This window comes from Geotrypetes seraphini, chromosome 5 (genome assembly GCF_902459505.1).
Source record: "Geotrypetes seraphini chromosome 5, aGeoSer1.1, whole genome shotgun sequence".
In the NCBI taxonomy this organism is placed as follows: domain Eukaryota; kingdom Metazoa; phylum Chordata; class Amphibia; order Gymnophiona; family Dermophiidae; genus Geotrypetes; species Geotrypetes seraphini.
The window spans coordinates 145,306,407-145,329,552 of NC_047088.1; the positions used below are offsets into that span (position 1 = coordinate 145,306,407).

Here is a 23,146-nt window from a genome sequence, read left to right on the forward strand (position 1 = left end):
CCTCACGAACGCCCTCCTGCCCAAACTGAAGCCTTATCCCCATCTGGAGAATCTCAGAAAAAGGCGGGAGCCAGAAGGCCTTGAGCATGTGCAGATGCTCAAGGCCCTGTCTGGCAAGCAGCACAATCTTCAGGCATCAGCACTGGCACCTCTTGTGGGTTGGTACTGCGTGCCGGTGCCAGATGGGGTAAGGCTTCAGTTTGGGTGGGCGGGCGTTCATGAGGGGGGGCGATGCCGGTTCGTGGGGGGGCAGCGTTTGTGAGGGGGGGTGATGCTGGGAGCGCATCAGTGGCCTCGGGGATGGGAGTGTCTTTTGGGGATGTGGTGGGGTGGGGTGGAGCAGCGCCGGTGGCTGCGGGGAGGGGGGTGGTGGAACCATTCAAGCGAGTTTCCCTTACTTCCTAAGGGGAAACTCGCTTTGATATACGAGAAATATGGTTTACGAGCATGCTTTTGGAACAAATTATGCTCGTAAACCAAAGTTCCTCTGTATTTTATTAACACGATGAACATCTTTTCTATGCTATTTGATTATTCTAACAGGTGCCTAATCAGGGATGTAACTTGTTTTGTAGAGACTTGTTCATCATATCTGTGTTATATGAAAGGCCTTTCCACATTGCTTGCTGTGATGTATCACATGCACTCTGCTAATTTGTTATATTTTTATTATGATTGTTCTAAAGGGTTGTTTAATTGCATAGTAGAGAAAAGGCTGCAGGATGGGAAGGCAGTGAAAATGAGTTGCTGCAGCCACTGGCTATACCCCTGAAGTACACTGGGATGGAATGTTTAAGAGAAGGGAGTTGCTACTAGTCCGCAGGTGGGGGTAGATAGGATGTGGGATGGGATGGGACTAAGGGGGAGTTTTAAAACCCTCAGTATTTTATAAATGTACAAGGGTGAAGAAGGGCCCATCCAAGTTAACTATGGGACCCATCCAAAATACCAGATCTGGCTATACAACTACTTCATAAAGGCAGTTAAAATAAAAAAAATCCCAATTCATAAATAAGTCACTTAACTCAGATGCCCAGTCTCACTCATTAAGAATATGTCACACTTATTTGAAAGCTCTCTCACTCTCATTTTTAAGCTTGCTCTTTTATTCATTAGATCCTCAGTGCATCAATTTTGATCACTGTTTTATGAGAGGCAGTGAGTGGAAAAGACAGGTAGTCAACCAACAGGAAGAAATTTGAACATATATTTCTGCATACTTTGCCTCCGCACCTCATCACCTTTCCTTGCTCCAAGAATTACTGTGAAACCTATATGCAGACTTTTAGTCAATGCAATTTTCAACCCAAGGAATTTATCTAGTTAACTGTTTAGTTACCTGGACAATTCCTTTGAAAACTCATATTACCTCCACTCTGCTTATATTCTTTCAGAAGCACTAAAGATAAGCACACATTTTATGCTGCTTTTTTCATTCATAAAGCAATATGATACTTAAATTTTTTTTCTACATTTATAAACTGAAAAATAAAAACACCTGAAAAATCTCACTCTTTAGGGTGGTTCACCTTTGGTATTGCTGCTTAACACTTTATTGCCTCTGGTATAATATTAGATAGCAAATTTTCTGTGGACAAGTAAGTACCTGTTATACCTTAATGTAACTTAACATAAGCTGCTATTGACAAAACATAACCTAAATTTATTAAAAAAAAAAAAAAAAATTCTCTACCATTGTACTTGCATTTTCTCTTAAATATCCTTTAATTATCTACTGTAGAAAAATTTCTCTCAAAACATTCCTTGAGTTCTCCTCAATATAGCAAACAATTCCTAATGTACCTTTCACGTTCCTTCATCTTCTCCAGTTCCTCTTCTTTCAGAGTCCTGGTTCCTTTCTCTTCACCCTTTCCACCTTTATCATCTTTCTTCTTACCAAATCTAGTTAAAGTATGAATGGGGAAAAAAGAGTTAGTTAGGAAAAAATCAGAATAGCACAGAACATGAGATACAGAAATTGTATTTGATCTTATAGGAAACAAACTATAAAACATAAAAATTTGGCTGTAAAAGTAATATCCTTAAGCGTGGGTCAGGAGACTTGGACAAAGTGGTATTCACATCAAAGACTGGTAGCAGTGGCTATTAGTGCAGCCCGATTCAGGAAAAAAAATTTGATTCAATTTGATTCAGCCTATTTAATCAATTTTTCAATTTGATTCTCCTGCCCTTTGCCCTCTCCTACCCACACTGGTGCTGTGGTGTACACAAAATAAACAAACAAAAAATACTTTTCCTCTCTCTTTTAAATCCTAGCTCACGTTCGCAGTCTAACATCAGCTCTGGCAGGATACACATTTCAAATCTGACATATTGCAATCATAAAACAGAAAATACATTTTTTTTCTACCTTTTGTTGTCTGGTCATTATTCAAATCATGTTGGTTCCAGGCTCTGGTTGTCTTCTGATAACTCGCTTGCCAGGGTCTCCTTCTTTCTCCGTGCTAACCATCCATCTGCCATCTTTGTCCTCCCCTTCCATTTTCCTTCCATCAACCGGAGGTTTGGCATCTTTCCTTTGTTTCATCTCCATCCCCACAGCTGCAGCGATGGACCCACCATCCCCTGATCCACCATCTCTCCTTTTCTCCCCAGCCCCCCCTCCCCAATTCTCAGTTCCCCTGGCCCAGATCATTTCCAAAGAAAGAGGCCCCATATTCCTCCTCCCCAGCCCCCTCCCCCCCTATTCTGAGCTTCCCCAGGCCCAGAGCATCCCCAAAGAAAGGGGCCCATATTCCCCTCCCCAGCCCCCTCCCCAATTTTAAGCTTCCCCCTCTCCCCAAATTCCTATGTGGCCTTTCAGCGGTAGAGGGAAAGCCTGAACGGGTCTCTAAATCGGTGAGTTCGTTCTTTTCTACAAACAAATCGATTCACCCAAAGTGAATCGATGAATCAATTTGAATCGTGAATCAGGTAGCACTAGTGGCTACCATTCTGTCTTATTGAAATTACTCTGTAGAATGCATTTAAATGTTCAAACAGAGATCTCAAGTAACACAATGCTATGCTTTCCTGATTGTACAGTTCTGATCCATTCTTGCAATGTTTGTAAATTCCAGTGACTACTTTGTGGAAATCTATTTCAGTATGAAAGAAGGTTAGCACCTGCCTTGAACACTCTTGCCCTGTCCTCTGCTAAAGAGGAACTAAAGAATAAATAATAAATGGACATATACCCCATCAGAGCAAAACATAAGTGGGTAAGTGAGTAATAAACACTTGAGTTTCTTTATATGGATTTGGATTTTAGGTTTAATTACTTATCTACAGTATTTCCAAATCCAGGCTATAGTCAGGTTCACATGTTATTTCTATCCAAGAGGGCTTACAATCTCAGCTGTACCCGAGTCAGTTTTCCAGTTAGTCATCTAGGTAACAGATACATTCATTTTAATGAGGTAACAATCCATGAATGCTGCAATGAACTGAGGTATTCTACATCAGGAAGATGGAAGGAAAATCTCTATCCCCCTTTTTAAAAAGCCACGCTAGCAGCTGTCGCTGTCGGAGCCCCTTCAGAGCAGTTACTGCAGTGGCCCGTGCTATTGGGCTTTGTAAAAGAGGGGGTATATGAGGTCTTATGAAGATATAGGGCTTTGAGGCAGAACCCCATGTCATAATTCCTGTTAAAATGCACAAGTACCACCAGTCCTAGATTTTTGGTGAGAGGTATCGGGCTAACTATGAATGGCACATGTAGATGCATTGCAAGTTTCACCAAATGGCCACTGTGCCTCAGTCCTGCTCTGGATAAACCATCTCTAAAAATAAGAGAAAATTTCTTCAAAAATCTTTAACTAAAGTGGCTGACCTAGCTTTTGCCTCCACGGCAAAAGCTGCAGAGGATATATCCTTGGTGCGAGAGGATACTGCATCCCTAGGAAAGCAGGTCCTAGCTACAGGATCATTTTCTGCCTCTCCATGTGATGCTCTGCCTTCAGGTGACACTTCTCCTCTGTGGCAATGGAGACTGCCAGACTGGAAATGGAACTTCTCTACTATGTTCCTGCAGGCCTCCTCTATAAACCTCTGTCTGCCTCAGCTCCTCCAATCTGATTCTTCTTTTATGAAGGAAATGGTTGAAGTCTCACACTCTCAACTTCTGCCCTTTCCTCCTTACTCTGCCAGTACTTTCCTGCTTCTAGCCCCATTCTTAACATCAGCATCAGCCCCCTGCCACCTTAGTCTCAACTCCATTAGCCTCAGCCACAAATTGAACCTCAGCATCAGTCCCAATCCTAGCCTCCATTCCCACACCATATCCAGCTTCAGCCCCAGTCCTCTGTTGTCAAAAAATAGGAAGGGCCTTGTTTTCTGTTCCAAAACCCCTGGTACAGGCTGTTGTCAGCAGCTTTGGATGAGCAGAGAAGTAAAGGGAAGCAACAAGATCCAGCTACTGGAAAGGAGGAATGGATGAGGCAGGTTTGTGGCACCCTTAGGTTTGGGTGTCCTAAGCTAGTGCTTCATCCCTTAAGTCGGCCTTGGATGCAAATAGTTATACAATCAAGATAGATATGTGAGGTGGATGGCGAGATGCAAACCGGTGGTCTCTAAATCTTCTTCATTTTTATTTTTTGTGAGTGTTCCTTTTGCAAATTGATTAGATAAAATACAACAGGAATAAAGCAAGGAGGAATAGATTCCATGTAATTCTTTTCTGCACCCACACTTCTAAGGCTTCTGTACAGATTGGAAGCATTCTCTGGGATGACACTCCTTGCCAAGTAAAAGGTAGAGGTATTTCCTTTATGACTTGGGAAGTTTGGTATACTTCCATCTCAGACAGAAAGTTGACAAGTGGAGATGCTCAATCTTGTTATTTCAATGGACTATCAATATGACCACAAAAACATGAATTCAGTTCATGACTGGGATCCCTATAGCTGAAGAGGACAAGTGTAGGTCTTTAAAGTGGAAGGCTCCCAAACAAAGACAGCACAACTGAAGCCATTTTGAAAAATATAAGCTTTGTACCCAAAGACTGAGAATGTCAAAGAACTTTGATAATACACTGAAAACATCCCAAGGCATGCAGTTCTACTTCAGTCAATACAAGTTATAGGAATATAAATTCCCAAAATGCTTACAGATGGGATTCAAATGAGAAATGACTCAAAGCATCCCTCCTCATTTCAAGAGGAAACACTCTACTCAGAAATAATGTCCATGATGGCGTGAAGAATGAACTAATCAAGCTCTATGAAACTTTTGTATCTCATGCTATTGTGCAAGTTAAAGTACTGCAATGATAAAAAGGTTTTTACTAGCTTGAAAACATTCAGGAAAATATATGTTATTTGTATGCTTTATTTTTTCACATGGACTGGTTTAGCATTGCACTTAAAACAAAAACATTTCACAATTACCTGCATTCTCTTTTAATGATCTGTGCTTTGGTCTCCCCACTATTTAGGAAGAAGAGATATAAAGCAGCAATATATAATGCCAGCAAAAGCCATTAGCAACAAAGATTAGCTTAATAAACAAAAGCTGAATTACAGACACCAGAAACAGGAACTGAGTAACAATGAGGTTTATTTATATTCAAAATGCTGTTTTCTGCAGAGTTCTCTATCTTACCAGAACAACTAGCCAAGTGACTCCAGAGCAGAAGAGAGCCTTGAAGTCAGATATTTAACTCATCACTATCCCCACTCATTCTATAATTTGGTGCCAAAATTTCAGCACCATTTGCACCCTGAAAATTATAAAATACTAGCACTGATGTGGGTAAGTGTATACTTGAACACGCAAGGTTAACACTCAGTAATACTCTTTAAGGCCCCCTTTTATGAAACCGTGTTAGGCTTTTCTATTGCTGGTAGCGACAGTATTAGCGCCAACATTCATAGGAAGTCTATGGGCTCCTTTTACAAAGGTGCGCTATGTTTTTAGCGCACACACTATAGCGCGCGCTACCCAAAAAACAACCCCCTGCTCAAGAGGAGGCGGTAGTGGCTAGTGCGCATGGCATTTTAGCATGTAAAGGCCCTAACACAACTTTGTAAAAGAAGCCCTATAAGTATCAGAGCTTTTACCCTAACATGGCTTCATAAAGGGGGGGAGGGGATGACATGTACAACAAGCTTAGCGTGCAGATCCAAGTGTGTATTCACAGGGAATAAGCATGGATGGGACTAACATTTATTGCATATGCATAATATACAGAATACAGTGTTCCTCCAGTCATTCGCGGATTTTCTGACCGCAAATGACCTGGCAGGAGAGGACAGCCGCAGCGACAGGAGAGAGCAGCCGGCGAGTGAAGGAAATCACTCGAGGTATGCTCCGCCTGGCTCTTCCTGCACTAAAGTCGGGCCTCACCAATGCAAAGATCAGAACTGAGCCAATCAAGTCAAGATGTACTCGGTTCTGAAGGTGTTTTAGAAAAGGATCTGCTGATGTAGAACCTTTCCAAAATACAAATGTGTACTGTATGTGACAGCATATGCAGCAGGAGTGGCCATTTTACAAAGAAACACACTGCAAAAATGAAAAACATGGACCCAGCAACCTAAATTCCCTCTAAGCCAGTGGTCTCAAACTCGCGGCCCGGGGACAACATGCAGCCCCCAGGTACTATTTTGAGGCCCTCAGTATGTTTATCATAATCGCAAAAGTAAAATAAAACAGTTTCTTGATCATATGTCTCTTTAGCTATAAATTATTATTAAGACTTAGCCAAAAGGAAAGATTTATAAACTATAAAGAGTTTTACCTCATGCAAAATTGTTATTTTTTATTTCAAATATTTTTATTAAAGGTTATAAGGAAAGTATCGTTATTCTCATGAACATACTGTCAAAATTGCATTCTTTTTGTCTTCTTCTGTTACTTTCCTTAAATTGTTATTTTTTTAATAAGACATTAACTATTTTTTCTGAGGCCCTCCAAATACCTACAAATCCAAAATGCGGCCCTGCAAAGGGTTTGAGTTTGAGACCACTGCTCTAAGCTAAGCACATGAGCAATTGCTCTTAGATTTACATAGTCAATCACAAAAATACTTGCAATCCATCCCTTCTTTAAGATACATTAACACTATGCATACTAGCATCTTTTCTGTTATGGCCCCTACCATCTGGAATTCAACACCAAATTATATAAGAGAAATTACATCCCTGGATAAATTTAAAAGTAACTTAAAGACCTTTCTTTTTAAAGGTGCATTCGATGTATAATAGCCCTTCTAAGGATGGTAATGGAAATCTGTTCCTTGCCATATTTTAATCATGTCAGCTTATCTTACATTATTCTAGACCACAGTTCTTCAACTGCCGGTCCGCGCAGGGCCAGCGAGTTCAAGTCGGCAGTTAAATTTCCTGCCGACTGCGGTTCCTGCTGATTAATGTTCCTCCCAACCTCAGGCAATCAAGACAGGCTGCCAACGTCGGGGTCTTCCCTCTCTGAGTCTTGCCTGTTCGGAAACAGGAAGTTGAAACAAAATAGGCGGGACTCAGAGAGTGAAGGTCCCGACGTCGGCAGCGTGTCTTGATCTCCGCCCCTGCCGAGTTGCTGAAGAGGGCTGCGGGGAAGTTGCGATTAGACCGGAGAGAGCTGCAGATTCAGGTGCAGGTGGAGGGAGATGGTCAGCATGTACGAACAAGATCCTGGGGAGCCTTCACAGTGGCTGTCTCCCCTCCCACCAGCTCTCCTATTTGCCAGGGCAGTGATTTACCGGCAACTTCCTGCAGGCAAGTACAGAGAGCTGCTGGAAGGAGAGGAAGCCGCTGTAGGAGGCTGGGAAGGTGCTGGATAAAGGGAGAGCTGTTACTGGACTTGAAGGGAGTTAGAAGGAGAGATGCTGCTGGGAGGGGAGGAGGGAAAGGGATGGGAAGAGAGTTACTGTTGGATAGAGGGAGGAGGGAAGGGAGAAGAAGGAGAGATGCTGCTGGGAGGGGAGGAGGGAAAGGGATGGGAAGAGAGTTAATGTTGGATAGAGGGAAGAGGGAAGGGAGAAGAAGGAGAGATGCTGCTGGGAGGGAGGAGGGAAAGGGATGGGAAGAGAGTTAATGTTGGATAGAGGGAGGAGGGAAGGGAGAAGGAAAAAAAGGAAGGAGGGTAGGGAGAAAGAAAAAAAGGAAGGAAACAGCTGGCAGGGAGATTACAGGAGGGGAAGGGGGTCAGGGTGGAATGGAGAGATCAGATGAGAGAAAGGGGAGAGAGAGGAATGAGAAAGTAGAGACACATTGATGCTGGAAAGGAGGTCAGCAGAGAAATAAGAGAGGGATAAAGATGCTAGATCTGGTGTAAGAGAGATAAAAATGAAGAAGGCAGTGAAGCTGGAATGAATGATGTAAAAAGGAGAGAGGAGGATGGACAAGGAAGAGGGGCATAGAAAGAAGTCAGATACATATGGAAGGGGGAGAGGGCAGACATTGGATGGAACGGGCAGATGCTGGAAGAAAAAGAGTGAAAAGAAGATGAAAGCAGAAACCAGAGACAACAAAAGGTAGAAAAAAAATAATTGTATTTCTATTTTGTCATTAGAATATATCAGATTTGAATTATATATCCTGCTAGAGACATAACTGGGGACTGCAGTATTCTGTTAGCATGATATTTCTGTGTAGCATTCTGTAATAATTTGGCTTGTTCAGTTTTCTTGATAGTAGAGGGGATATATGTGAAGGGGAGGGGAGACAGGGGTTTTGTTGGTCCTTGCTCTGAATATTTATATTTATAAAATGACAATTGTACAGAATATTGTTTCTTTTTATACTTTAATAAAATATGTTCAATATAAAATCATAACTGAGGCTTGTGCAGATGGGATCAGATGGTTTGTGGGGACCGAGCTTGCGGAGATGGGGCGAAAATGTGTTTTTTTTATTTTGGTCTTAGTAGTTTGCCGGTCCACAAAATAATTCTTTTATTTCTGCCGGTCCACGGGTGTAAAAAGGTTGAAGAACACTGGACTAGGGGACATGCAATGATGCTACAAAGTAGTAGATTTAAAACAAATTGGAGAAAATATTTCTTCACACAACATGTAATTAAACTGTGGAATTCATTGCTAGAGAATGTGGAGAAATCAGTTAGCTTAGTGGGGTTTAAAAAAGGTTTGGATAATTTCCTAAATGAGAAGCCCATAGGCCATTATCGAGATGGCTTGGGGAAATCCACTGCTTATTCCTAGGATAAGTAGCATATAATCTGTTTTGCTACTTGTGATCTAGCTAGGTGCTTGGGATCTGGGCTGGCCAATGTTGGAAACAGGATACTGGGCTTGATGGATCTTCGGTCTGTTCCAGTAGGGCAATTCTTATGTTCTTAAATTGATTATTTGCTTTGGTTTTTACTGAGGATTATACAAGGGAACTATCTGTGCCAGAAATGGTATTTAAGGGCACTGATATGAAGGAACTAAAATAAATTTTGATGAACCTGTAAGATGTAATAAGCCAAATTGACAAACTAACAGTGTCAAATCATCTGGGCCAGATGGTATACACTCCAGGGTACTGAAAGAACTAAAAAAATTAAACTGCTGATCTACATCTTTAATCCATCATTAAAACTGACCACAGTACCTGATGACTGTAAGGTAGCCATTGTAATGCCAATTTTTAAAAAAGGTTCCAGGGGTAATCTGGGAAACTACAGAACAGTAAGCCCATCACCAAAGATAGGCAAAATGGTGGAAACAAATATATATTTATTTATATACCAGAGAACACATAAAAACACATGGTTTATAGGGACAAACTCAACATGGATTCAGCCAAGGGAATTGAATCACCAATGAGCTATATTTTTAAAGTCATGAATAAACATGTAGTTAAAGGTAAAATAGTTGATGTAGTATATCTAGATTTTCAGAAAATGTTTGACAAAGTACTTCCCAAGATATTATTGAGAAATTAAAAAGCCACTGGATAGAAGGAAATGTTCTGTAGTGGTTTGGGAACTACTTAAAAGATAGAAAACAGAATATAGTTATATGGAGAATTCTCTTAATGGAGAAAGCTGAATAGTAGAGTGCTACAAGGATCTAAACTGGGACTGATGCTTTATAACATAAGTATAAAATATCTGGAAATGGATATGAGTCAGGTGATCAAATCTGCAGATGACACAGATCTACTCAAAAGTTGTTAAATCACATGTACACTGTGTAAAATTGCAGGAGGATGATGGGAGGCTGGGAGATTGGGCTTCCAAATTTCAAAGAGCAACAATCTTCCTCTTCTTATGGAGTGCTATATTTATTAAACAGAGATCAATGACTTTTTCACATCAAACAATCCACATTGAGAAGTATGAAAAAATAAGTCCTACACTTAGAGCTCCTTTTACAAAGGTGCGTTAGGGCCTTAACGTGCGGAATAGCATGCACTAAAATGCCGTGTGCGCTAGCCGCTACTGCCTCCTCTTGAGCAGGCAGTAGTTTTTCAGCTACCGTGTGCTAATCCGGTGTGTGTGCTAAAAACGCTAGCGCACCTTCGTAAAAGGAGCCCATAGACTCCACTACTTCATCTTGAAGAAAGACACAGTACGATGGCAGTAAGATGGATCACATTGGTCCCTTTGGGTTTTTGGTTTGTTTTTTTTAAAGTGTGACCTTTATAACTTGGAACGTAGAATAGCTAGTTCCCTGAACACTCCCTGAACATTACATGCCATGTAAAACACCTATCAACATGATCATAGACACATAAAATAATTTGCTCATAATTTAGTTATACTATTTAATTTTGTTAGGGGTCCAAATGACCCACTGTGGAGTTTAATGTTAAACATTTGAACCATGTCTCGCTAGATAATAAAGATTGACTGGAAGAGTATTTAAAGCAGTGGCATACAAAGAACTCTATACTCTTGTGTAATGCATATATAAAATGTCACTAATTTGTTAAGATGATACTCAGTATAAGAGTTCCTAATGGGAGACAAATGATCGGATAATGATTCCTTTGTGACATAAAAGAAAAATAGATGGCTTTAAGATTTAATGATTAAAATAATTTATACAGAAAGTATAATTGGATTATGACAGAACTCATGTCTATATTAGCATAATTTGTATAAGAATAAAATAACTGCATACATTAATATATTGCACATTAATCTTGAAGGCTGTTCTTGTGTATTTTGTATGAGAGAGACTTTAAAAATTAACATCTGTGTTAGGATCATTAATAAATGAAATCCCTATGTGTGAAATACTAACCTATGTCCATTAGACTTATCACAATGTGAATCAAAAACCTCTGCCTTGAACAAATCTGGAACTATTAATATTATACTAAGACTAGTCTTTTAGCCCGTTACATTAACGGGTGCTAGAATATATGTCTGTCTTTTTTTCTTTCTGTCTCTCTCCCTCCCGCTGTCTGTCTTTCTTTCTGTCTCTTTCCCTCCCGCTGTCTGTCTTTCTTTCTGTCTCTCTCCCTCCCGCTGTCTGTCTTTCTTTCTGTCTCTCTCCCTGGCCCCCTTTGTCTGTCTGAAGTTGAAGACAAATATGCTTGAATCCCAAAGAATGCAAACTGCAATGATAAAAGACTTATCTTTAAGGAACAGTCTGAGCAGGTTGAGAACTTCATTCACAAAAATAATATGTATTTCCTGAATTTCACAAAAATAATATGCATTTCCTGAATTTCCCTCAAGTCTCTACTATTCCAGCTAAGGATATGCTTAAATGTTATGTTAGAGATGTTTTTGAAATTCCAGGAAAAAAAAATATATATGTATATATATTCCACCTTTCATCTTATTATTTACCATCAAAATCTCCAGAGATTCAGCAAAAGTTGGGACATGGAGACTTCAAATACAGAAGTAGTGACAGCAGCAACACTATTGGCTACTATCAAATTACTACCAGATAAAGACTGGATAATGAGTTGTTTTTTTATTTTTAACATAGAGATAAACCATTTATGGTATTTAAAGTGAAAATATTTCTACCTGTTTCTAGGGATATCCAGAAACACCATAATCCAATGGTTCTTAAACCTGTCCTGGGGGATCCCCAGTCAGTTGGGTTTTCAAGTTATCCCTAATGAATATGTATAAGGCAGATTTACATATATTAGAGGTGACATATGCAAAACTGTCTCATGCATATTCATTAGGTATATCATGAAAACCTGACTGGAGGGTCCCTCAGGATAGGTTTAAGAAACTCTGCCATAAGCCATTTGTTCTGTTAAAACATGGTATACTTCAAATTGGACAATAGTCGATTGAGGGAAACCCACAAACAGTGAATAAATCCAATCTCAGCAATAGGTACTTAGCTCACTAGACCAGTGTTTTTCAAACTTTTTCAGCTCTGGCACACTATACAGAGCAAATATTTTTCACAACACCCTAAACAGAGCAAATGTTTATCACAGTACTTTATAATTGAAATTATAAAATTGCAAAACCAACAAAAATTTATTTATTTAAAGTTCATTAAGCTACTCATATATATGGGTAATTGTAAGAATGGTGAAACTAAGTAGATAGAATTGGTAATCAATGTGGTGGATGTGCTTGTTTTTGAGTGCAAATTAACTCAAAACGTGGTTCGATAGTTGACAAGCAAACATGCATTTCATCATCCACCATCTGCGGATGGGCAGACTAGATGGGCCATTTGGTTTTTATCTGCCATCATGTTTCTATCAGAGGTGAAAATCCAAGTTTGCAAAGGTAAGAAGATCCAAACGGTAACAAAGCCTTGATTGCTTTATTGCTCAAGGAAGCTTAACTACTGCATAAAAAATAAAAATACAATTATTTGATATTAGTTTTAAAGGACCAATCACATCAAACAATGATGCTTATCTGGGTAGTTGTATCCTTACGCATAAAGATATTCTGCGTACGCAATGTACATGTCATCTATTCTAGTGTATACTTATGAAGGGAATTTTTTAAAATAAAATAAAATTCTGGAATCTCTGTGCGACACCCAGAATCTCTTTGGGGCACACTACTGTGATGTGGCACACAGTTTGAGAGACACTGCACTAGACAAAGTATAATTGGATTATGACAGAATTCTACCATATGAATTAATGTTATAGTGAGCCTAGTATTTCAGACTGAAGCCACCTTCATTTTAAGATGCCCTAATAAATGTGCCATTAGCCTGTTAAATATGTGTATTTTGAGCCATCCCATCTCAGCTTTCCTGACAGTGAACATACAAGGGGTAATCAAGTAGTTGCCCCTATTTATAGGTCTTCATGAATGTTTTTGACAACACTATATGTTTCAGGTTCTTTGCCTAAGGTATAATTTTTGTTACTTCTCTTTCTACTATTTGTAATCTTGGATTCCATAATAGTAGACTTAAGTGATATTTCTAGGTAGTAGTAGAATTTGTACTGTACTGTATAGTTCTTTATATTTGTACTTTGATTTCTAACCTAAGTCACTTTAATGTAGAAGTGTTTTGCTTGACTTTGAAATATAAAATTTGAAAAAAAAATAGCCTAGCTTCCTATGGTGAAACAAGCCTTAAATGATCATCATAACTCACATGTACTGTAAATTTATCCCAATCTCTCCTAAAAAAAACAAAACAAAACCCCCCCAAACATTTCTTTTTGGTCCCTCATCAATTAATTTTGAAGTATTCAGTCCTTGTCATCAAAATTTGAGCCACAGATACTACAGTGGTCCAATTCAATTCTCCACTCCACAATACTTAAAATTCCTTTTTTTTTTTTTTTTACATATATACTACAGGAATTATTGATAAAGAATAAAACAAAGAATATCTAAATGATTTTATATTGATCTATGGTGAGATTGCACCTTAAATACTCTACTACTAATCATTTCTATAGCGTTGACAGATGAACACAGTGTTATACACTGAACATGTAAGAGACAATCCTTGCTCAATAGAGCTTACAATCTAATCAAAACAAATGGGGAAAATAGGAATTAGGGAATTTCTCACTGAGGGAATAAAAAAACAGGCATTGTTAAGAGTTAGGAGTTAAAAGCAGCCTAAGAAAAAGTGGACTTTTAGCCTAGATTTGAACACTGCCAGAGAAGGAGCTTGAAATACTGACTCAGTCAGTCTGGTCCAAGCACATGGTGCAACAAGATAGACAGGATGGAGTCTGGAGTTGTTAGTAGAGGAGAAGGGTACAGATAAGAGACACCTGATAAGTGGAGTTCCCAGGGAGAAGTATAAGAGGAGAGATACTGAGGCGCTGCAGAGTGAATGCACCTGTAAGTCAATAAGAAGAGTTTGAAATGTATGCGGAAATGGATAAGAAGCCAATGAAATGACTTGAGGATTTTGTGCAATTGTGGTTGCTATATCTATAAAAAGATACATGGGATTTTAAAAAGTACAAAAAATGTTGACCAAGATAATCAAGGGAATGGAACAACTCTCTTATGAATATAGTCTCAAGAGGAGAGGACTCTGCAGCTTGGAGAAGAGACAGCTGAAGGGAGATATGATAGATTACAAAATCCTCAGTAGAAGCACTTTACACTAGTTTGAATAAAAAAGGGTTTCCACCAGCTCCAATCAGTGGCATAGTAAAGGGGAGGAGTCAAGCACTACGAGTGTTGCTTGGCAGGTGTGCCAGCACCTCTCCTCTTCCTCCCCCCCCCCCCCCCAGCAATGGAAGGGGTCTCTGAAATGCTTTGCCTCCCCTTTACACCTCTTCAAATCTTTTTAGGAAGGACAGAGATGACCAAAAAGGTGGAGGGGTAGCTCTCTATGTAAAGATCGATATCCAAGTGACTGAAATGCAGGGGACCTTGGAGAGGAAGAAGCAATATGGATCACTTTGAAAAGAGAAGATGGAACTTCTATCTACATGGATGTAGTCTTTAGACCTCCAAATCAACAAATTGATAAAGATCTGATTGCAGATATCCAAAAATTCGGAAAGAAGGAGGAGGTGCTGGTGTTGGGTGATTTCAATCTGTTGGATGCTGACTGGAAAGTTCCATCTGCAGAATCAGAAAGAAGTAGGGAGATTGAGGATGCCTTTCAAGTCAAATGGTGATGGAACCTATGAGGGAAAAAGCAATACTGGATCTGGCACTCACAAATGGGGAGAGTATCTCTAATGTTCAAGTGGGTGCCCACCTGGGAAGTAGCGATCATCAAATGGTTTGGTTTGATATAACAGCTAAACTCAAAACTCAAAGTCCTAGATATGAAACATACGGACTTTAGCATAATGGGAGAGTACTTGAAGGAAGAGCTGTTAGGATTGGAGGACATAAGAGAAGTAGAAAATGAGTGGTCTAAACCAGTGGTTCCCAACCCTGTTTTGGAGGACCACCAGCCAGTCAGGTTTTCAGGATAGCCCTAATGAATATGTGTGAAAGAGATTTGCATGTAATGAAGATGACAGGAATGCAGATCTGCCCCATGCATATTCATTAGGGCTATCCCAAAAACCTGACTAGCTAGTGGTCCTCCAGCACAGGGTTGGGGAGCACTGGTATAAACAGAAAGGAGCAATAAAAATGGTTACTAATGTTTACGTGAAGAAAATAAATAAAAACAAGAGAAAAAAGGAAACTGATATGGTTCTCTAAACTAGTGGCAGAGAAAATAAAGTCAAAAAGAGTTGGCATTTGTGAAATATTTAAAAAAAAACTCAAGAAGAGGTGTACAGAAAGGACTACCAGGTGAAACTGAAAGAAGCCAAGAGTGAGACACATCTGGCGAAAGCGCAAGAGGAAGAGCAAATGGCTAAAAATGTAAAAAAGGCAGACAAAATTTTATTTTCAGATATATTAGTGAAAGGAGAAAGATGAAAAATGGAATTGAGAGACTAAAAGATGCTATGAACTGATATATGGAAAGTGACGAGGAAAAAGCAAACATGCTAAATAAATACTTCTGTGTTCAAGAAAGAAAATCCTGGAGAAGGACCAAGATTGTCTGGCAAAGTTACACATGAAATTTGAGTAGATATCACACAGAAGAAAGTGTTCATGAACAACTTGAAAAATTGAAAATGGACAAAGCAATGGGACTGGACGGGATCCATCCCAGGATATTGAGGGAGCTCAGAGAGCTTCTGGCGGGTCCTATTAAACATTTGTTCAACCAATCTTTGGAGACAGGAATGGTTCCTGGGGATTGGAGAAGAGAGGATGTGGTGCCAATTCCCAAAAGAGGTTGCAAAGATGAAGCGGGAAACTACAGACCGATAAGTCTCACTTCACTTATTGGAAAAATAATGGAAGCATTACTGAAAGAAAGGATAGTGAAATTCCTAGAATCTAATAACATAGTAACATAGTAGATGACGGCAGATAAAAACCCAAATGGTCCATCCAATCTGCCCAACCTGATTCAATTTAAATTTTTTTTATTTTTTTCTTCTTAGCTATTTCTGGGCAAAAATCCAAAGCTCTACCCGGTACTGTGCTTGGGTTCCAACTGCCAAAATCTCCGTCAAAACCTACTCCAGCCCATCTACACCCTCCAGCCCATCCTCCACTAAACGGCCATATACAGACACAGACCGTGCAAGTCTGCTCAGTACTGGCCTTAGTTCAATATTTAATATTATTTTCTGATTATAGATTCTCTTGTGTTCATCCCATACTTATTTGAAATCAGTCACCATTTTCCTCTCCACCACCTCTCTCAGAAGCACATTCCAGGCATCCACCACCCTCTCCGTAAAGTAGAATTTCCTAACATTGCTCTTGAATCTACCAACCTCAACCACAAATTATGTCCTCTCATTTTACCATTTTCCTTTCTCTGAAAAATATTTTGTTCTACGTTAATACCCTTCAAGTATTTGAACGTCTGAATCATATCTCCCCTGTCCCTCCTTTCCTCTAGGGTATACATATTCAGGGCTTCCAGTCTCTCCTCATATGTCTTCTGGCACAAGCCTCCTATCATTTTTGTCACCCTCCTCTGGACCGCTTAAAGTCTTCTTACGTTCTTCGCCAGATACGGTCTCCAAAACTGAACACAGTACTCCAAGTGGGGCCTTACCAATGACCTGTACAGGGGCATCAATACCTTCTTCCTTCTACTGGCTATGCCTCTCTTTATATAGCCCAGCATCCTTCTGGCAGCAGCCACTGCCTTGTCACACTGTTTTTTCGCCTTTAGATCTTCGGACACTATCACCCCAAGGTCCCTCTCCCCGTCCGTGCATATCAGCTTCTCACCTCCCAGCATATACAGTTCCTTCCGATTATTAATCCCCAAATTCATTACTCTGCATTTCTTTGCATTTAATTTTAGTTGCCAGGCATTAGACCATTCTTCTAACTTTTGCAAATCCATTTTCATATTTTCCACTCCCTCTTCGGTGTCTACTCTGTTACAAATCTTGGTATCATCTGCAAAAAGGCACTTTTCCTTCTAACCCTTCAGCAATGTCACTCACAAACATATTGAACAGGATCAGTACCAGCACTGAACCCTGAGGGACTCCACTACTCACCTTTCCATTCTCCGAGCGACTTCCATTAACCACCACCCTCTGGTGTCTGTCCGACAACCAGTTTCTAACCCACTTCACTACGTTGATCCTAACTTCAGTCCTTCAAGTTTGTTCAACAGCCTCCTATGAGGAACCTTATCAAAGGCTTTGCTGAAATCTAAGTAAATTACATCTAGCATATGTCCTCGATCCAGCTCTCTGCTCACACAATCAAAAAATTCAATCAAGTTCGTTTGACACTATTTACCTTTTGTAAAGCCATGTTGTCTCGGATTCTGTAACCCATTAGATTCAAAGAAGTACACTATCCTTTCTTTCAGCATCACTTCCATTATTTTTTCAACAACTGAAGTGAGGCTCACCGGCCTGTAGTTTCCTGTTTCATCCCTGTGACCACTTTTGTGAATAGGGATCACATCTGCTCTCCTCCAAATCCCAGGAACCACTCTCGTCTCCAGAGATTTGTTGAACAAGTCTTTAATAGGACTCGCCAGATCCTCTCTGAGCTCCCTCAGTATCCTGGGATGGATCCCATCTGGTCCCATCGCTTTGTCCATCCTCAGTTTTTCAAGTTGATCATAAACACTCTCCTCCATGAACGGCACAGAATCTACTCCATTTTCTCATGTAACTTTACCAGACAATCTCAGTCCTTCTCCAGGATTTTCTTCTGTGAACACAGAACAGAAGTATTCTGTTTAGCACATTTGCTTTTTCCTCATCACTCTCCACATATCGGTTCCAGCATCTTTTAGTTTAGCAATTCCATTTTTCATCTTCCTCCCTTCACTAATATATCTGAAAAAAAGTTTGTCTCCCTTATATACATTTTTAGCCATTTGTTCTTCCGCCAGATTTCTCTCTCTTTTGGCTTCTTTCAATTTCACCCTGTAGTCCTTTCTGCACTCCTCTTCTTGGGTTTTTTTATATTTCATGAACGCCAACTCTTTAACCTTTATTTTCTCCGCCACTAGTTTGGAGAACCATATCGGCCTCCTTTTTCTCTTGTTTTTATTTATTTTCTTCACATAATGGTCTGTAGCCATTTTTATCGCTCCTTTCAGCTTAGACCACTGTCTTTCCACTTCTCTTATGTCCTCCCATCCTAACAGCTTTTTCTTCAGGTACTCTCCCATTGCATTAAAGTCCGTACGTTTGAAATCTAGGATTTTAAGTATCCTGCAGCCGCTCTCCTCTTTAGCCGTTATATCAAACCAAACCGTTTGATGATCGCTACTTCACAGGTGAGCACCCACTTGAACATTAGAGATATTCTCTCCATTTGTGAGGACCAGATCCAATATGGCTTTTTCCCTCATGGGTTCCAACACCATTTGTCTGAGCAGAGCCTCTTGAAAGGCATCCACAATCTCCCTACTTCTTTCCGATTCTGCAGACAGAACATTCCAGTCCGCATCCGGCAGATTGAAATCTCCCAACAGCAGCACTTTCTCTTTCCTTCCAAACTTTTGGATATCCACAATCAGATCCTTATCAATTTGCTGCAATTGAGTCAGAGGTCTGTAGACTACACCCACGTAGATAGAAGTTCCATCTTCTCTTTACAAAGCGATCCATATCGCTTCTTCCTCTCCCCAGGTCCCTTGCATTTCGGTCGCTTGGATATTGATCTTTACATAACGAGCTACTCTTCCACCTTTTTGACCATCTCTGTCCTTCCTAAAAAGATTATATTGCGGTATGTTTGCATCCCATCTATGTGATTCACTGAATCATGTCTCTGTGATAGCGACAATATCTAGATCTGCCTCTAACATCAGGGCTTGCAGATCATGAACTTTGTTGCTTAGACTGCGAGCATTTGTGGTCATCGCTTTCTAGCAATTTTTCAGCGGTAATCTCCTTTTTCGTATAGATTTTTGTTTCATTTCACTTTCCGTTGCAATGTTAAGAAATGAGTTGCTGATCTTGTTTATGTTGCAATCTTTACTACTATCACATCTTTTCTTTTACCAGGGGTGGTCTCTATAATTGTCCTTTATACATACACCACCCCCCACCTTCTAGTTTAAATGCCTAGAAACATATTGTCTAAATTTCTCCGCAAGATTTCTTTTTCCTGCTGTAGTAATGTGTAGCCCATCAGTGAAATATAGCTCCTTGTCCTTCCATGTATTTCCCCATCCTCCTATGTACCTTCATGACACCAGGCTTTGAGCCATCTATCAAAGTCCTCTGTGTTTTTCACTCTTTGCTCTACCTTTCCATATGCAGGCATTATTTCAGAAAAAGCTAAAGTCTTTACAAAAGGTTTCAAGCCCACACCAAGCTCCCGAAAAGCTTTCTGTTCTGCAAGTGTGGAGTTGTTGGCCAGGTCATTTGTTCCCAGATGGATAACAATATCAGTGTTACAATCTTTAGTTTCTTCTTTAATTATAGTCTTTATTTGCCTGGAACTCCTGGTAGCTGAGTATTCTGGAAGACATTTCACTATTTTGGTCTTCTCGCCTTGTGTTCCAAGGTTAATGCCTCTGATGATGGAATCCCCCAACAGTAATAGTTTTCTGTTTTTGGCTTTTTTATTTGTGCTTAGGGTGCGCTTGTTCGCTTGAGTTATCTTCATTGGTTCCAGTCCTACCTCCCTTCTATTTTCTTGAGTATCACAGTGCACTCACTTGTGGAGTGAAGGAATTCTGTAGAGGTAATATTAGTGAAGGTGGATGTTTCTGTGTTACATGTTGCAGTCTTCCTGAGCCTACTGTGACCCATTTATTCCTGGGCTGTTTTATTCTTTGAGGTAGAGGTGGTAAGTTGGTATGATTTTGTGGAGTGATGGAAGCTGCTTTAATTGTATTCAATTCCTGTTTAAGTTTGCAGAGTTCCTCCTTAATACTAGTAAGTTGAAGACAGATGGGGCAAGCATTAAGCCTCCAAATAGTGTGTCTTGGAATTAAAGCACCACAATGATTGCATAGAATAAAGGTCATGTTGATTGGTCGTGAAGTGACTTGATTTGCGTAGTCCTGATTATTTGGATCTCTATATATGAACAGTGGTCCTTGGGGTAGGTGGGACTATAAGTCTTACCCTTATTCCTATGAAGAGGAAGAGGCTACCCTAAAATACAGGATTTTAAACAGAAATGCAGGCTCTATACCAGATCAGTGGCTACCCTAAAACACAGGATTTATAAAAGGATTTTCCCTACTTTAGTCACCCTGTGCCACAAGCACCAGAATTTAATTAGAGTTAATACAAGTCTTACCCTTATTCCTATGAAGAGGAAGAGGAAATAAGATTTAACAAAGTAAAGAGAAGGGTTTATTTTTAGTGGTTTTTTTGTTTTTTAAATTAGAAACAGGGAGGAGGAGAAGAGAAATTAAGCAGATATAATGCTGAAAAACAGTGAAAAGAGCAGAATATGGAATGCTGAGTAACTTAGGTTTTAGAAGTTCACAGGGCAGACTTGTTCACAGCAAAGGGTTATAGGATCTGAAGCAACATGGTTTTACTAAAGGTAAATCGTTCCAAACAAATCTGATTGAATGTTTTTATTGGGTGACCAGATAATTAGACAAATAATATATGCTAGATGTAATTTACTTAGATTTCAGCAAAGTCTTTGCCACTGTTCCTCATAGGAGGCTCTTGAACAAACTTGATAGGCTGAAGTTAGGACCCAAAGTGGTGAACTGGATTAGAAACTGGTTGATGGACAGACGCCAGAGGGTGGAGATTAATAGAATTTGCTTAGAGGAAGGAAAGATGAGTAGTGGAGTGCTTTAAAGATTGGTGCTGGGGCCAATCCTGTTGTTGTGGGGGTTCCTACTATGAGAGCGTAGTGAAGGTGAATATACCTCAGAAGATCATAGCTTAGCAGATCCCTAAGCTATCATATAAGATGTGAGGAAGAAAGATATTAGTGGAAGCTGCTGCAGTTCAAAGGGTAAAAGCCCTGTTACCCTCTTCCAAAGGTATAGGTTCAAATCCCAGCACATATTGTGGCATTCTACCTTGCAGGTGCATCTTGATGATCTCACAGTGAGGTCAGTATTGTACAGCTGCACACCTCCATTTGCAATGAAGTAGAAGCCATGCTAAGGTCTGTATCTGTTTTTTACTGTTTAAAAGCTTTTCTAAATGAAGTTATGTAACAATCTATATATTTTTCATGTGCTTTCTTTGCTTTCAAGAATGAGTTGATTGGAGCACTGTTTAATCAGAAAAAAAGGGTAGCTTTTCAGCAAGAAACCTGAAGCTGTATTTTTCATGTGCTGTGCTTCAGTTAATGGATCTTTTCCTCTAATTAGCAAATAACATTGCTGTTTGTCCACAAAAATAGAAGGTTTTGCATGCAACATATCTGTTTTGATATGCCCTGTTTATGTGGTGCCTTATTAAATGTATTTTGAGCTTAATAAAGCAAAAATAAAACCCTAGAGAGCTATTTAGCAGATCGTATTAAGGACCAAACTGTGCCTAAGTTCCGTCCATAGAACTCAGGTCTATCTGAAACCCAAACTATGCTCAAAAGTAGACCTGGTTTTCATTCGCCTACAATGTAAGCATGAAATGGACACCCTAGGTTGCTCAGCATTATGCAAATGAATTGAAGGACATCCAAATTGAAGCCTCACCCAGACCACACCCATTCCATGCCGTCTATTCCGTTAGGCATGCGTTTTCCCAATGAGTATCCATGAAATTGTGGAGGTGCCTACAAAGTGACATCCACATCCTTTGGATGTCCATGTGCCAATTATTGCTCATTGATTAACCACTTGGTTTGGACACCTAAGTCCCGCTCAGCGTTAGACAGGACTTAGGCACCCTTTATAGAATCAGGGCCAAAATGTTTTTATTCAGAAATCTAGCAAGTCATAGAAAAATAAAGTCATGGCATAAAACAATGCTAAGGATAAGATACATGCATAAATATATAGAGAGCACTGCTAATCAACATGTGCAAGCACTTAGCAAAACTGTATCAGACACAGAATATGTACACAGAAACACAGAGGCAGAACAAAACACAGCTAAGGTTCATAACTGCTAATTACCACATCCCATAAACCTTTCCTTTCAGACAAATGCTCTGTATTTCTATCTACAAGCGGAACCATAGAGTAATCCCTGCACTCACCATTAGGTTATAGAAAGGGAATCTCCATGGGGGGAGGGTGTGTGTGTGAAGGATTTTCTCTCTTTCTCTGGGCAGTCAGCCAAGACATGCCCAAGGTCTGCTGGTCTTAGATGCAATTATAGCACTGCTGATGAACCAGATCTTGCAGTTGCCAGTCTTTCTTGTGTCTTTCAGAGGAACAGTTCACAGGTCTCTGAATTCAGATAGTCTCATTACTCTCTTCCCAGCGCAGAAAGGCACAAGGAGACATTTCTCTGTAATAATCTTGTTTCAGGGGCACCAAACTTCTCATACCACTTTCTATGTCCAATTCCAGCTCCAAGCTTGTCTCCCTCCAGCTCTAATCTTAGACTCCTCTCTCCTCCAGTTCTAAAACTTATCTCCCCAAATGTGTGTCCCTTTCTCCTTTCTCCTTGTCATGGGTCCTCTCCAAGGACCAATCCATTCCCGTTCTGCACTGGAATTCTTCGTTCACATAGAAAAATCCTGACACCTACTTACTGGTGTCAGATGGAACCACAAATCATCCAGATAAGATAAGGCACCAGGTACAGATTGTCCAAGTTCTGCAGATGTAGTTTATCTCCTCCACATATTCCAGAGGTGAGGGGCCTTAGTG

The 23,146-nt window shown here is 40.0% G+C and overlaps 1 protein-coding gene across 4 annotated transcripts in view; it reads right to left on the reverse strand.

Moving 5' to 3' along the window:
* Positions 1–23,146, reverse strand: part of PARD3B (par-3 family cell polarity regulator beta) — a 1,834,390-nt gene that overhangs the window by 562,409 nt on the left and 1,248,835 nt on the right. For all 4 annotated transcript variants that reach the window (XM_033945029.1, XM_033945028.1, XM_033945030.1 and 1 more), the window contains one exon: positions 1,804–1,902. In XM_033945029.1, coding sequence (XP_033800920.1) covers positions 1,804–1,902 — 99 coding nt within the window. The remainder of the gene's footprint in view (positions 1–1,803; positions 1,903–23,146) is intronic.